Source organism: Lonchura striata, chromosome 5, assembly GCF_046129695.1.
Source record: "Lonchura striata isolate bLonStr1 chromosome 5, bLonStr1.mat, whole genome shotgun sequence".
NCBI lineage: Eukaryota > Metazoa > Chordata > Aves > Passeriformes > Estrildidae > Lonchura > Lonchura striata.
Genome location: NC_134607.1, coordinates 25,194,482 through 25,211,220, shown reverse-complemented (window position 1 = coordinate 25,211,220; position 16,739 = coordinate 25,194,482). Strand labels below are relative to the sequence as shown.

The 16,739-nt window shown below is 42.9% G+C and overlaps 1 protein-coding gene across 1 annotated transcript in view; it reads right to left on the bottom strand.

Annotated features, from left to right (window-relative positions):
• The window catches only part of LOC110482105 (lysosomal alpha-glucosidase), a 38,601-nt gene that overhangs the window by 11,572 nt on the left and 10,290 nt on the right, over positions 1-16,739 (bottom strand). The window contains exons 6-10 of the mRNA XM_077783419.1: positions 8,517-8,642; positions 7,430-7,561; positions 1,637-1,750; positions 1,411-1,527; positions 1,236-1,320 (exon numbers count right to left, since the gene is read on the bottom strand). Of these exons, the coding sequence (XP_077639545.1) occupies positions 1,236-1,320; positions 1,411-1,527; positions 1,637-1,750; positions 7,430-7,561; positions 8,517-8,642 (574 nt within the window). The remainder of the gene's footprint in view (positions 1-1,235; positions 1,321-1,410; positions 1,528-1,636; positions 1,751-7,429; positions 7,562-8,516; positions 8,643-16,739) is intronic.

The following is a 16,739-nucleotide window of genomic DNA, read 5'->3' as shown; positions in this document are numbered from 1 at the left end:
TGCATGGCTCAGAAGCCCCTGCATGGGTTCACTCTCAGTTCTCTATTTGTCATGTAAAGGGAGCTCCGCTCTTTTGGCCAATTTACCCAGTGTCTCACATCTTTTATACAGCTCTGAAGGCTGACAAAATTGAAGGTAATTTAAGGCAAAGGTGGAAATTCTCATCAGTTCCTGGGCTTTGGTCAAGACCCACAGGGTAAGTATGCAGTGGTTACCCCACAAAGAGAGCAAACACCAAAATCATCATTAAAAGCTCTGGTTCGGCTTTCAAAAATTTACAATCTCTTTCTAATATTTTGTCATGCTTTTTTATGCTTATCTTATATTCAAAGTAAAAAAAAAGAAAAAGAATTGCCATTTAATAAAGAAAATTTAGAATTCTATGAGTACAAAAGCATTAAGGGGAAAAGGGGACATTTCCAATACTCCACTGCCAATGCCCCAACTCTCATGTATCAGCTTCCTACTGCATATTAACATTGCTCAGGCAGCTGGGCTTTCCTGGGGAAATGTTGGCTGGATTAACTGCCACACCACTGGCAATAATCATCAGTACTCATGGCTTCCTGGGGAGGAATGAGCCTGTCATTAACTCAGCTACGGGAAGAGATTTTCCCATTCCTGTAAGTTTCCCATAGGCTTAGGTATTTAAAAACTTATTTTAACCCATTTCTAGTGACACTGTGATAATTTCTTTCCTAAGAGAAAGGAAATACATTGAACTAAGGCACCATCTCCCTTGTCATAGTGCAGAGACTGCCCATCTCTGAGACTAGCAGTGGCAAGGGTTACTTCACAAGTCTGTAGCTGAATTATAGTATATAGGTATCTTGCCCTTTTTCTGATGTAGACCAGTTGCTAAGAGGATGGCAGGAAAGGTCATTTTTCTAGTCCTGTTACAAGCAGAACCTTGGACAGAGGAAAGTGATTGTTTCTGATACTCCTTGAAAGCTGAGCCACTGGAGTCTTGAACAAATATCTAACTGAACATACAGAACAGGCAGGGAAGGATGGAAAATGAGAGAATAGATTACCACCCCCCCTAAAATATAGCCTATCCAGGTTTAAAACAAAACAAACAAGAAAAGCAAAGAAACAAAAAAAAAGAAAAACCAGTGAAATAATAGTATTACTATTACTATAAAATATAATATAATGTTATATAAAATAGAAAAACATTTTAATGTAATAGTAATAAATAATTCATGGTAAAGACGTTATACTATTATACTTACTAGGAGTGTAAGGAGGGTTATTGATTTCAGTATCTGCACATCCAGGTAGCTGGCCTCTCATGAAATTGGATGGCTCATTCATATCCTTTAATAAAGAGAGTAAGACATGTGAAAATCTTAATTTTCTTTTTTTTTTTTTTTTTAAAGAAGGAAGGGCAGATATAATGAGACATACAATCCAGATGCCATCGTAGTCAAGGACATCCTTAAACTCCAGACACAACGTGGTCCACCATTCCACTGTCCTGGGGTTGGTAAAGTCAGGAAACACGGAATATCCAGGAGGCCAGGCCTAGGAGTTACATATGTAAATCCTGGTTATTTTCCCATTTCTATTACATTGCTGCTTTATTTTTTTGAAGCAGTACTAGACAAATGCATCACAAAATTAAAAATCTCACCTGCCCAACAGCAGGAGTCACGCCATCAGAGTTGTTCACCCACACTCCCATTTCCTGGCCGAGGTCATAAGGCCTGTAAGTGCCTGGCTCCTCATCCTTGGTTACAAAAGGGTCCTGAAAAGAACAACCATCCTTCCTTTATTGAAATCCCAGAGGTAACAATTACTCTTCTATTTTATAGTTCAGAAAAATCTGGATTATGTTCTTATGCTGATTGCAAAAATCTTGGAAGAAAACAGCATTAAAATTTAATAAGAGTTGAGAGCACACAATAATTTAGAAAAAATCATTAAGGATATGTCATGAATATTTCTTCTGCAAGGCAAGAGCAAAGTGAAATTACTAAATACCCTCATGTTTATTTTCATGAGACTTTCTATGTTCAAAGTATTTTAGGAGAGGCATTAGATTTTACTTCCCCCCACAAGGTCTCTGCTGTGGCTGGGTGCTGTGCTGGACATTCCCACACTTGAGCACCTCTGGGTTTTCTCCAAGGCAATCCTTATTCCAGCTGCCTCAGCATCAACAGCTCAGTGCTGGAATAACAAGAACTTTTCAAGGGGCTTGGAGCTGGGCACATCCAACCTCAAGAGGACCCTGTAAGCCCTCCATTCCAAACCAATGAGTGTTATGCCAGTCTGATGTAGAGAAACCCAATTCACTCACCTGCCTGTGGGGCCTTACACCTCTGCTCTCCCCAGGCAGCAAGACCACAGCATTTTACACCCCACCGCTTGTCCTTCCAGCCCCTTTCCACTGTTTGTGGTGGTCATCACCTCTCACTGCTGCCAGTGATAATGACACCAACAACTCCTCTGCCTCAGGATGACCATCAGTACCAACCAAGCTGATACAAAGAGAGCCTGATCAGCTCCTGAGGACAATAGAGGCTCACACACCATGCTGGGAAGTAATGAAGTTAGGAATACTTGGAGATGACAGTAAATGAAGAGGTACTCTGCAACTCTGCCCAGCAGTCAGCTGCAACCAAAAGGAGTAAGTGCACTTTGCAATACATCCCTAATTGGAAGCAACTATCTGCTTTGTGGTTTTTACAACAGATAAAGACTGTAGCCATTTTAGAAGGGAATTCTTTACTTTCTTCTTAGAAAATCTTACTTCCTCAGATTCTGCTTTAGGCAAAACCTTTCAGTTACGAAACACGATGGAGAAATACACAATTGAAACAATGCTTCCACTCAGTTGTAGCTTGTGCAATAATTTAAAGGAACTTTAATCAAAATGTGATAGAAGTCTAACTAATAAATGTCTTAAGAAGAAAAAAGTATCAGACCTCAAATGGTAAGTTATTTTAAAGGCTTGTTTTAAATCTCATTTAAATACTTGAATTAGTTGCCTGATTTACTTGTGAGCCCTCTGATAACTACAGCCTGGTAAGGGAAGTATATTCTTCCATGCCTCAACAACAAAAGCTACAGCTAAATCCCTACTTTAAGTCTGAAATTTTGTTTAACTTTATCTAGCTCTAGTGTCACCTCCAAAAGGACTGTAAGGGTCCATTACATTTTTAACTTGTTCAATAGTCCAACTTTGCAAAAGAGAAAACTGTCCATCTATAATAACTCTTTTATAATCGTGGTAAAGATGTCTCTCAAGGGACATGAAGGCTAGAAGAAGTCAGCTTAATTAGCTACTCTAATGCAAACTTATGTTTTCCTTCAGATGAAAGGTTGTTCCAGAGCATAAATCTAATACATTATGCAGGTTTAGTATTGCCCTAAAGAAAACAAAACCTCTCCATGCCTGCAGGGGTTGTTTGTGGGGAAGATGTTTCATGCCTGTTAAAACTTCAATCATCTTTGTAGCATTTTGGGGAAGAAGTGCTGAGCATCCTCAACTCCAGCTGACTGCCTGAAGACCTGTGAGCACCCAGCACATACCCAGACTGATGCACTGCCACCCACAGCCCCACCCCAAATACATATTTTGATGCACATCCCTAAAAACTCATCTCTGGAAATTTTTGGCTCTATAGCTCACACAATTGCTTTAAAATCTTAAAGATATTGTGCATTATTTTGAATCATTAGCATATTGCTCTTGACTTCCAAGTATTTTGTCACTTATGTCATTCCTAGCTGTTTCTGTTTTTAGTATGACTTAATAGACAGCCTACAAGGCCTTTCATTAAATAGCCTCTTTAGTAAAAACGTTTATAATTTTTCAAGGTATTCATTGTTATTTTAGAACTTCTTTGTTTCTAAAGAATATATTTGTTCTGACACAGCTGAAACATGCACAATTATTTAGTGCAATGATGATGACCAGGTTCTGACATGCAAAGTCACAATTTCCCCTAAACAGAGCTGGCCTCTGAAAGAGATTAGGAGAGAGAAGGGCTGCACTTAAGAGGCTCCAGTAATGGAGCCATGCTACTCTCAAGGTGACCATAGTTACAGAGGGTTCACAGCACTGGGTGCAGCATGGGGAGCAGACCTCCTGCTGGTGTGGCACCAGGAAGCACAGTGATGGTGACACAACTGAGTTCAGGGTCCCATCCTCAAGCAGGTTCCAGTGTCAGTACTACTGGCTGTCAGGATCTCTGCTTTGCTTGTGACCAAAGTGTTCTGAGATGAGATAGATGGACCCCATTCCCCAAATCCATTTACTGGAGATTTTTCATTACACTCACTGGCTGCAGTCAGAGCCCATTTCCTGAAATCATCATGAGGGAGGCAACAATCTGCTCTATATTTGGGGAACTCACCATTACTCCCACTACCCAAAGGGAATCTAAATACAAAATTGTTTTTTCAATATCCAGCTGGATTACACTTGCCTTGATTGCACCCACTATCACTTGGGAATTAAACCCTTCACACTGTTCCAGCTCCCAGCTCCACTTAGGGGAATATTTTACATCACTAAAGAATGCTAACAGACAGATTTTGACAGAGATATCAGCAACTGTAGTAAAGTGAAAATAGAAAACTTCAGTACCAGTGCAAACTATACTTCTCAGTAACTTTTAAACAATGAAGGACAGACTGGCTCAGCTTTTACTCTGTTTTCACAAGCTTGGCTAAAGAACTAGAGCAGAAGACAGACCTTGGTTACAAGTTAGTTGAAGGACAAAAGAAAGGCTTCCTATCTGGATTCCCATTAGCTCACTGCAAGAATTAAGAGTTGCTATGCTCCTTGCATCTGACTAACAGCTGAATTTATACAGCAACACCTCCCTGCACTGCTGCAAAATGTGCCACCAGAAAAACTGAAAGGGCTTTAAAAATGTTGTTGAAGTTAAACTCTTAAGGAAGAAGATAATGTAGCTCACCCACTAAAGCACAGCTGCTTGTCTGTAGCTTTATACCCAGTAGCAAGTACAAAACAACTGGAGACCTCCCAACAGTGATGAAAAAGAGTTGACTACCATGTATTCATTGAAAGGCAAGAGTGCTTAGGAAGAGCTACCCCAAACTCCTGATATTTTGCTCCTATATTAATGTTTTGCAAACTATTTTGAGATAAACCAATAAATAGGCATGTGGTATTTAATGTTAGAGCTCTAAGAGATTAGATCATTTCTAGAGCAGTATTGAGGTTACAGAGAGCCTAAACTGCTTAACAGTTAGAAATCAGTCCTAGCAGCACATGTGCTCACTACTGCTCAGTTATTTACAATGATGTATCCATTTAATTTGGGTCTATTTTTGTCTTAAAGTTTCTCTCCATCAAAGTGACTTAGTAATCTGCTACTATTTAAACGCTGTGCCTTGAACCTTCACTGCTGAAAACTGATTTCACTGCTGCACCCCTGAGCTGCTCAGAATGGAACCTCCAGGGGAAGGCATTTTTAGGGACAAACTAGCAAGCAGCATTTACTGTATGCATACTGCTGTATGCAAGCAGCACTCACTGTATGTATCACTTAGGCTAGTCAGGACTGATTTCTAACTGTTTCCATTATCAATATGTAATTGATCACTTAGACTACGTGGTTTTGTTTGAGAGTCCGAGTAGTAAATGGAGTAATAGTAGACCAAAGCAAAGATTAGGCAAAAAAAAAAGGTATGTTTAAAGAAACTATCAGAAAACTCCCAATTAAAAAGAAAACTGATACAGCTATCTGTGGTGCTGACTAATCCATCATCCTCAGAGGTATTTCAAACTTCACAACAAACTGTGAGGAAAAAATAAGGACAGGAGGGAGGCACTTCTGCCTTAATCTGTCTATTTAACAAGATAATGTGATTTTTAGATGAGAAAACTGCAATACCTCTTGCTTGTTTTGACTCCAGATACACCAGCACAAGTGAAAGAGAAATTGCCCCACAATTTAGGACTCTGCTGTTTAGTCTCTCTCTCCACAAACCTTTGACAGGATCCCCAGAACAAGAAGAGGAACATGGCCCTTATTTTAAAAGGACTTGTTTGATTTAGGGTCCAAATATTAGTCACCTGTCCATCATGATTCAGTTGGATTAATTGAATCCTGGTCTCCTTAAAAGCATGAGCTTTATAATCAATATAATTGTAGGTAAATGTGTTTGTTTAGCCAAGCAGAGAAAGGCTGAGGGAGAATACACGTACTTGAATCAGTATATCAAGAAAGAGAATAGAAGGGTGAGAGACTGGCAGCTGGACATAAGGACAAATAAGTAGTACCAATATGAAAGAAGTACCCAAATGAAAGATAGAAACTCACCATTTAGGTAGAAAACAGGTTACAGATCTACAGTTACAGCAAAAAGTCCTGAGAGGAGCCCTGTGGGATTGTCTCGCCTTACCCTGTGGCTGTGGGTCAGTTCAGCCAGAGCCACGCCTGATCCATCTGTTGGGCCTGTTCACAGCACCCACCTGGGGAGGGACCCTGGCCCCAGCAGCTGTCTGAGCTCAGCTCACCTTGCAGACAGGCAGCTATACCCTAATGTTTGCCTTGAATTTGTCCTGCTGCAATTTAAAATGCTTTTCCTCTTATCCTGCCCACAGTGGTTATGGAGAATGAGCTGCAGCCTGCTCTGGGGAGTGCAGCCCTCCTACTGCTGAGCTGCTGGGGGACCATGGAGAGCAAGAGCTTGTGAATTTATCAATGGATTTTATTTAATTTCCTAATTTATTTTCATCTTTACTTAAATTTCTATTAAATTGGTCTCCAGTTTCCTCGCCACCATTGGTTCACTTAGCTATTGTGACAGAGTCATTTTGGCACAAGGACATGTATGTGGAAGTGCTGGAGAGAAAGAGAAAATTTTGCTGGAAAAATTTACTGGGGAAGATGGAAAACCCCAATTTTCACTTGTATCCAAATTAATTCATTTGGTCATAAGCCAATTTTGATTAGAGGTTCAACATACATTTTCCACAAATTTGCATACAAGTAATCATTTCTCCCATTAACTTAGATAAAAAGTAAGTACAAGGAAACATGAATTATAGTTACTATATTCCAGAGCAATTAGGAATAGATTTTTTTCCATTATTCAGCTATTTTTGTATGTGTATTAAATTTATTTGTTAATTTCAGGAAAGAATTGCATGAAAGGAATCCTTTCTCAATTCAGAGGCAAAATTTCTTATACCTGAGTGCGGAAAAAATGACAGAGAATTAATGTTTTGGAACAGAGATGATACCGGTACAGAGATATCAAATAAAGGCAACACTTTTAAAAATTAAATCTGTGACAAATTATTCTTCAGCTCTTCTCAACATATAAGAAAATGGAAAAGCTGCTACATTAGCATACATGTGTTAGCACCTAGGTACTGCTATGAAGACTATGCTATGAACAGTTCTTATAAATGGAGAAATAATTAGCAATATCGTTAATTTACCAGAATCACCACATTGTGCTTTCCGTTCTTCTTCAGCTCTTTCATGAACTCTGGCAGACCAGCAAAATTCACTTTATCATAGGTAAAGTCCAGGCGACGTTCCATGTAGTCAATATCATAATGTTGGACATCCTAAACATTTTTAAAGTAAAAAATTACATTAATATTTCATCCAGCTCTGGAGTTCTTAGACAGGGAAGACATGGATCTGTTGGAGCAAGTCTAGAGGAGAGCCACAAAAGTGTTCAGAGGGTCTGGAGCACCTCTGCTATGAGGACAGGCTGAGAGAGTTAGGGCTGTTCAGCCTGGAGAAGGGAAGGCTCAAGGGAGAACTTACTGAAGCCTTTAAATACCTAAAGGGGGCTTATAAGAAAGATGGAGTCAGACCTTTTTGTAGGGTCTGTAGCAAGAGGACAGGGGGTGATGGTTGTAAATAAAGGAGGGCAGATTCAGACCACATATAAGGAAGGAATTTTTTACAATGAGCTGGTTGCACAGGTAGATGGTAAATGCCCCATCCGTAGAAACTTTCAAGATTAAGTTGGATGGGGCCCTGAGCAACCTGATTTAGTTGAAGATGCTGCTGCTTATTTCAGGGAGGTTGGATTAGATGGCCTTTAGTGGTCCCTTCCAATTCCAATGATTCTATGATTCTAGGACTGAAGTATTTGATACAGAAATCAGAATGTATCCAATGGTATTTCTAAAAGGCAACAAATGTATGCAATGAAACCTGAGACTGTAATTGCAATTCTAGCAGTGGACTACAAGAAAATGCAGAAGTCCTAGTTTAGCAACTATTTTGCAGTGATCTACATCAGAAGTTTGTTTTTCATTTTTTGTTTTTAAAATGCTAGCACCTCATACTGCAAATCCATACCAAAATCACCTGCTATGCAGCCAAGAGCAGCACTTAAACATCATGCCCAGTTTAAATGTTCTTTTAAGCATTATGAAGATATTACATGCAAACCCACTGCATAAGATTATGAATGTCCCTTTATTCTACAATTCTCTTTGTAAGATAATTATTTTCCCTCCATTATACTTCTACGATTAGCACACACAGTGAACAATTCATACTTACATATGGGATGTCATAGTGCTTCATGCGATCAACAGTTGCCTTTAAAACATCAAGGCTGTTATAACCCCAGCGGGAGAGCTGGAATCCCAGAGACCAGTAGGCTGGCATGTGTGGGCGTCCAATGGCCTGCAGCAGGAATGAGGAATACAGAAACACAAGGGGTGAGAGGAAAAGAAGTTATTCTAAAACACCAGGAGAGGCTTCCGGATCATTTAAGGCACAAAGACCAGGGCACAGGCATCACACCCCCATTAAATACCCATTCCTTTCTCCAAGTGGCTCTCAGCGCAGCATGCTTGGCACTTCTCCTGGTGGATCCTTGCCCCTCACAGTGACTCCAACACCAGCACTGAGCATCACTTCCAAGAACACCCCAGTGGAAACATGGTGTAAAAAAGCCAGGCTAATGTTAAATGTGGTCTCAGCCTCTGCACAGCAGCGTGTGCTCTCACTGACAGGGCACATGCCAGCAGAAGTTCAGTGTGGATCCTCATGCCACCTGATCCACGACAAGTCCACAAACCCCTTGGTCAACAGAAGGCAAATCTCCAACAACACACAGCAACATAAGCTTTGCAAACTTCTCTTACCACATCCAGCTGAACTAACTTATCAAGAGTCTGATTTTTATTTGAGCTCTCTGAAGTTTTAATCATATTTACACACCAATCTGATGAAACTCAGTTACTTATGGCTGACTACTGTTATTGCTGGCCCACAGCCTTGTGCTGCCAGGCACTGACAACCCTCTTCCAGGCCAGAGTTGCTGTTTGATCCTGAAATTCTCAACCGAAACACAAGGTAATGAGTTAAGTATGATTTTATAAATATTTGATTTCCACTGCCTGAATCCATCTGTAAATGGCATGAGGAAAGTCAATTGAGAGCAAGGGAGGGAAGGAAGGCATCCTGCTCTGCTTTCCCTGGTGAGAGCTGCTGTGGTAACCTGGGATGAGCAGTGGGCAATTATGATGTGTCGGTTCTACAAATAAGCTGAAGTCTGGCTTTGCCTCATTAGCACACACCAGTGTTTTCTGGGGGACAGCTCCTGAAATCCTTACTTCAGTTAAATCCAATGAAGCTAACCTTTGATTTTTATTTCTAGCACCTTTGCTGGCAATACATGAAAATCTAGTAGCTATTAAGCACCTATGACTTATTAATCAGCTGCAGGTATTGTCCCCCTTTGGCTAAATAATGGTTCCTCCTTTACTTCCTTGTGGATATCCATAGTTAGGTAATTATGCTGAAAAGTGAAAACCAACAAAATCACATATTGGCAGCTAAACACCATCTACTTTAAATAAATAAAACAAGGAAATTCTGGCAGTCTGTGTCTGTTGCATTGCTAAGCTCTCTGGAGATGCATTGCATGAAGGCACACCTTCCTGTGGGATTTTCTCTAGGAAGAGTCTGACCTGGGAAAGCAAGGCTGAGCTTGAAATTGCTCTAAAATACATCACATGCTAGAGCATCAGTACATGGATGCACAAAGTGCATCAGACAGAAAACCACATATGGGAGAGAGGCAGAGAAAAGCTGAGGATGCTTTTAATGCCCCTGAGCTGGAAAATCCACAGGAAAAATTGCTTCCAAACATGAAATGCTTGGGAACACACAGCTAAACATTACAAATTTGGCTACAGTGTGCTTTCACTGGTTGGGATGCTGCTGTTTCACATAAGCAGAAACATAAGGAGGCCATAACAACTGGTGAGAATAATGCTTTGGGTCTCTCCAGGAGGGACGCTCCATCTGATCAGCACAGTTGCCCCTACACCTGCTACTTATCCTGTCCTACCAGATTTAACTTTCCTGATCCTCCTCATCACTCACTTCCCCTCCAATTCAGCTGGAGTCTTCAGAAGAAGCGAGAGCAGCCCTCAGCAGGTGTGCCTGCCACAGAGGCACTCAGCTTTCACTGCACACTGCTGTGCCCTTTCCAGGGCAGGCCCTGAACAGACAAAGGTGGTGCCCACCATGTAGGGGGAGGCCGATGGGCAGACATATGCCATAACTACCCTGTGCTATCCCATCTCCTTGCACATGTCATCAATTTTTTTCCAGCATGTCTGGACACATCTGATCACCCAGACCATCTTTCAAACTCTGCTGGGGTTTTCTGTGGAGAGGTGAATGGGGTGTGAATGCTCAGGACAATCTCCCTGACACCTTGTGAGCCAGCACCAAAGTGTCCAACACAGCATGGCAAGCCTCAGGGCACTGCCTCAGAAGTCTTCTTCTCTGTCATATCCACACTCACCATGTCAAGGATAAATTCATCTGAGGAGGCAGCAGAGCTTGTTTTAGACCAGCAAAGGCTGCAGGATGAGCTTTGTGAGCCCATCATTTTGTGCTCCTAAAGCAGACACATATTTTGCATCTACAAACAAGGTTAAAAAAACAGACCAAAACAAAAGAACTCCCTAATGAAATAAAATGCTTTGTGCACAGGCTTCTCATCTTGGACAAGAGAAATAGGGAAAAGTGGCTGATAAATATTAATCCTGCAGCTCAATGCAGAGCCCTGTGCCCTGGCAGGATGTCTGCATGGCATCTGCTGCCTCTTCCCAAGCAGGCTGGGAAATGGGAAAGGGAGAACCAGCCTGGGCAGAGGCAGTGGGAACTGCTGAGCAGCTCTGCTCTGGGTCCTGTGATTCCCCAGGTCACTCCTGCCTGGGGAGGACATTGCTGGAGGACTGACTAATTGTCAGTCTGGGACATTGCCAGTGCCTTGCATTTCAGGAGTTAGATGAGGATTGGCTTTGTCCCCCATGTCCTATCAAGCGTGCAGGTGGAAAGCAGTGGGGCTGGAGGTGGAGCTGTGGCCACTGCTGTGTCAGTCAGAGCCCTTCCAAAAGGACATGTCCCCAGCACTGGGGTTTGCTGGAGTTCACCTGCTCACCCTTAAGGGATGGGGCTATGTCATTCTGGACCACAGAGTGAGACAGTATTTTGTGAGAGCAAAATGAATCCAAAATTAAGGGGAAAGCAAAAAGCACAAAGATATGGTAGTGCAGAAACAGTAAAAAAAACAAAGATCGTATTTTCTGTTCCAGAATTCTTCCTGCACTTGCTTCTTAACTAACTCCTGATGTTTAATAAATCACTGTTAGTTTTTCCATGTTTACATAATTTAGCATTATGTATATTTGTTTTCACTTTTTTCAGAGCCACCTGAGAGCTGATGTATCAAGGAGGTACCCTGGAAGTACTTCGTGGTAAGAATGAAATTCAGTGGAAACAAGTATATCTAAAAGATAAAATCTGTGTCTAGGGAGCAGGTGATCTGTATTCATTTTCCCTGTGGTGGATTATTGGACAAATAATGTTATTAATATGAGAATCAGTGACATGTACTAGGTTATAAATTCTATAGAGTAAATCAGGATGCTATTCTGTTAACACTATGACCAAAGACTTTGATGAGAGAGAGACAGCTGCTGAGTTATGCCTACATATCACAGAGGCTGGAGAGAGGTGCCCTTTCCCGTGCTCACAAAGGAGCTGAGATGTCCCACAATGCAGATTGCTAATCTTACACCCTAATTAGCCACACAGAATGATTTCTGAAGCTTGGTATTTGCTTCAACTCCCTTTCTTCAAAGAGGAGTTATAGGAGGAAACTGTAAAACCCAAGTGGGCTAATGCACTGGATTTAGTGTTTCTGTATGGCTAAATACGCAGTGGCTAAATTCCACAGGTGCTCCTATGGCCCACATATCTGTATCCAGCTCATCTGCTATGACTAAGGCAAGCAGCTGAGTGCTGTGGGCACCCAGTCAGTTAGAGGGCAATGTAGCCCTCTCTCTGAAATCTCATGTAGCAATGAGATTTCTGAGAGAGAGAGGACATGATTAGTATTTGGAGTGAATGTTGAGCTACCCCCAGCCTAAGCCTCAGATATGGACACCAGCAAGGCCTTTGAAGCCTTTGACGCAGTAAGAAATTAGTCATGGCACAGTTAGAGATTATGTTAAGGTAACCACAGTTTTCTGGGTGTGAATTGGTATAGGGCTGCAGTATGGAACTCTAGCCACCTTAAGACAAAGATAAACAATGTTTGATGGCCAATGATAGTGTGATCACAGTTTGTAAACTATATTGAGGTGTATATAAACTGCCATGTCATAAACAATGAACAGAGAACATAGCATTAACCACGTTGGCTTGATCTGCGTTTGTCCTGTCCAGCATTCCCTATTTTATAAGAAGTCCCTTGCTTCTGGGCAACCTTCACTCAAAATCTGTTAACAGAAGCTAAGCTTTGATTTAGGAGAGCAAAAAGAAGCTGTTGAACCATAAAGAAGATGCTCACCACCTCAGGAATATAAAAAATTAAGGATTTTCAATGCCAAGGTCTTCAAATCTTGGTTTTTGCTGCACAAAACAATTATCAGCTGTTTATTCCTTCTTGGGGAAGTCAGCTCCAAGACTCACTGAATCATTTGTGATAAGATCTATGTTCAAGCAGGTTCCCCATGTTACCTCTCCAATAGCAGAGTGGACTAGAGACCTCTGAGGTCCCTTACATCTGTAATTAGCCCACAGTTCCGTAAGGAGGAAGCAAACCAGCAGTCTTCTCTCCAAGAAGAATCAGAAGACTTACAGTATGCTCACTTACAGCTTGTTATTGGATAACTTATGACAAAAAAACAAATTCATGGCCTTTACCCAAGAGCTATTAAATATCTATTTTTTGAACCCTAACATTCCTGACTGTCCACTACTGCTGTGCACTGTTGGTCTGTTCTGAAAGGCCACCAGTGGTCTTGGCAATGTTGGCCTTGTATTAGGTGTGACTGCAGAGCCTCAGCCAGGCTGAGGTCAGAGCTTGAATTCTTTAGCTTGTTCCTGCTCTTCTCACCCTCCTGCAAACGGAGGTGTTTGCTGTTAAAAGTGAGATTTGTGTTATGTAACTGTTCTGCACACCAGACCTCTTCTGCAGTAGGAGAAAAATGTGATCACTGTCACATAGAGAGAGCTGTACAGGACAATCTGAGATGCCTTAGACGTGGCAGGAGTAACACCCCACACAGCTGGGCTCAGAGGCAGGAGGGAGCAGAAGAATGGGACTGGAGGCTCCTCCTTCCCATGGGACCAGGCCCAGCACATAGCCCATGGCTGCTGCCACTGCTGTAGCACCCTGGTGCCACTGGCAGGATGCATCCTACAGCTCACCTCTGCTCCATGCAGCACACACTAGAGGGACAGAGGTACCAACATTCACCCTCTGCTCCCTTCTCACACCATGCCTCACTCTTGGAGCCCACTCAAAGCAGATTACCCTTGGCCAGGCTGGCATCCAGGGCCACCACAGCTTTTGCTGTTACCTGTCCTCACTCCAAGGATGCAGAGAGGCTGGTGACTCTGGCAAGGCAGCTGATCACCATACAGAGTGCCAAGAGCCCTGCTCTTGGCATAGCCTGGACCCAGCAGCTCTGGCCAAGAGTCCGTGGTCCACCCTGGTGGTGGTGACAACCTGGAGAGGTGTGTGGGGAAATCTTGCATACTCCAGAGGCCAAATAAAGAGCTTTGTTACAAAGCTGTCCTAACTCAGTGGTTTGCAGGGAGCCACATGAAAGCACTGAGCAGAGCTAAGCTCCTAAACCTCTCACAGAAACAAGCATAGCAGAGGCAGAGAGGTGGCTCAGATACTGAAGTGGTACTGAAGGCAATGGCACAAAACATTTGAGAAAGGTGTAAAGCACTTTGCTCTGGAAACAGCTCCCTTGTTCTCACCAGCTGTGCACCCACTGGCACCTGGCCACCCTGCCACACCAGTGGGGCCATCCTGGAGAGATAAAATGAGTGGTCCCCGCAAAAAGCAGTGACTGGGCCAGACTTGCTCAGGGGGAAGGCAGGTGCTATTCCACCGAAAAGCTCTGCAGCAGTGCAGCCTGGTCCCAGCAGGGGCCCCTGCAGCCAGCAGCTCCCAAAACACCAATTCCCAGAGCAGACCCATGCAAACAGCTGAGAATGCAAACCCTTGAGCCCTGCTGCTGAGAAGTGCCTTGCAGACATCAGTCACACTTCTCCTTTCTACCCCTTCTCTTGCCCTACAGCATGACAATGACTGCACAGGGAAAATCCTCTCAGTGTGACAGAAAATACAACTGAAAAATTAAGTCTTTTCTGTCTCCTTCACCTTCCCACATATCTTGTACATAAAAGTCAAATTATTACCCTAGAGACTAATAATATGGTAACTGTAACATTTCTGACCTTGGAATTTCAGGATGTTTACTGAAGAAGTTATTATTCCACATTGAAATTACTAACATACATTCTTTAAGATTCCCTAGAGAGTTGAGCACAAGTGCAGAGAATACAGAACAGGATTTTTATTGTCCTGGCATGTGACATGTCTTATTAGGAGACGCCCACTGCTCTCCTTTACCTTCTTTTCTTTGCTCCAGCTCCATTCCCAAAGACAGGGGTGGAAAGTGAGCTGCCACTACCCGTCAGCTGGAGAGTGAGAACTCTCTCATTTTATTTTCAGATGCTGACCACCTGCTAAGCCACAGAAATGTTGCCTTCAAACACCAGTAAAAGACTCTGAAAAGGAGCAGGCATGGCTCTAATTCCCATCAGAATGCAGCACTCACTCCCTTGAAATGAGGATCAAAGCTCCAGCCTGGGGGAGAGTTGCTTTCTTTTTTTTCCCCCCTTTCCCCACCCCCGCGCTGGTTTTATTACCCATATGTAAGTTAAAATCCCAGCCTGCTTGCTGGTCTGAGGCACTGGCATTGGAGATCCTGTGTGCTGGTTTGGGCTGGGATATAGTTAATTTTCTATATAGTCACTGGAATGGGCTGTGTTTTGGATTAGTGCTGAAAATAGAGATGATAATTCAGGGATATAGCTGATTTTGCTGAGCAGTGCTTACACAGAGTCAAGGCCTTCTTTGCCCCTTACTCCACACCACCAGTGAGGAGGCTGGGGGTACACAAGGAGTTGGGAGGGGACACAGCCAGGACAGCTGAGCCCAACTGACCCAAGGGATATTCCATATCAAATGGCTTCATACTCAGCACATAAATCTGGGGGAAGAGGAAGGGGGAGCTGGATATTCAGAGTGATGGCATTTGTCTTTCCCAGTAACAGTCACATGTTCAGCCATTCCCCCAATTCCTGGGCATGACTAAACACCCTCCTGCTCCTGGGAACTGGTGAATGAATTCCTTGTTTTGCTTTGCTTGTGTGCACAGTTTTGCTTTACCCATTCAACTGGCTTTATCTCAACCCACACATTTTTTCACTTTTACCCTTTAGATTCTCTCTCCCACCCCTCTGCGAGGGCGCGACTGAGTGGCTGCGTGGGGCTGAGCTGCCAGGTGGGGTTAATCCATGGAAGACAAAGGGTGGGGATGATGTGCAGAGGGAGCTGGAAACCTCCAAGCAACAGAGGAGTTCCTCCTGCTCCAGGACATGGAGGAGTACCATCAACCTCTCACCTCTCTGGGAGGTAGCACCTGAACCTCTTCTTGGAAAAGGAACGTCTAGCAGATCCACCACCCCAGACAAAACAGCAACATGAGCAAAACAGCAACATTGAGCAAATTTTATCCCTTCCTTCACCAAACCAGAATCCAGAAATACTTTCCTTCTGGGTTAAATCCTCTTTTACCCTTGCTCTAAACCACAGTATTTCTGTTCCCATAGAGGCACTTTAAAAGAAGGCAAGCATAGGATACAGAGGCTTTAAAAAGCCAAGAAAGAAAATATGTTTGCTAAAGATCAGAGCTCAGGCCCCATTGAGGAGTGGCATGGGGAAAGGCAGAGCACATGCACATCTTGCTGTGAGCTCTGAACGCCTGGCTCTGGGATGCCCCACCCTGTTCAGCCTTCCAGGTGCAGCTTAATCCTCAGGGTCTGCACCATTACCCCCCCCTTCTCACATGATTACTCCAGTTTTGCTCCACACTCTTTAGTTTTGATGCTGATTTCTTTACATGCACATCTTGCATCTGAGCTGGCAATTTTCTGTGGAAAGGCCCAGTTGAAGCATCATTTGGTGACCAGAAAAAGCATATAATCTGCTACTTTTTCCTGCACAGTCCTCACTAGAGAAGAATTGCATGTTCACTTCCAAAACAGTCATTTGCATGTGTACTCTCAGTTCTCTGGGAATCATTCAGCAATTGGATAGCAAGTAGTTACACTCAGTGAGTCAGCAGTAAATGCAGTGTTATACATCCATGCTCTCCAATGCAATTATAT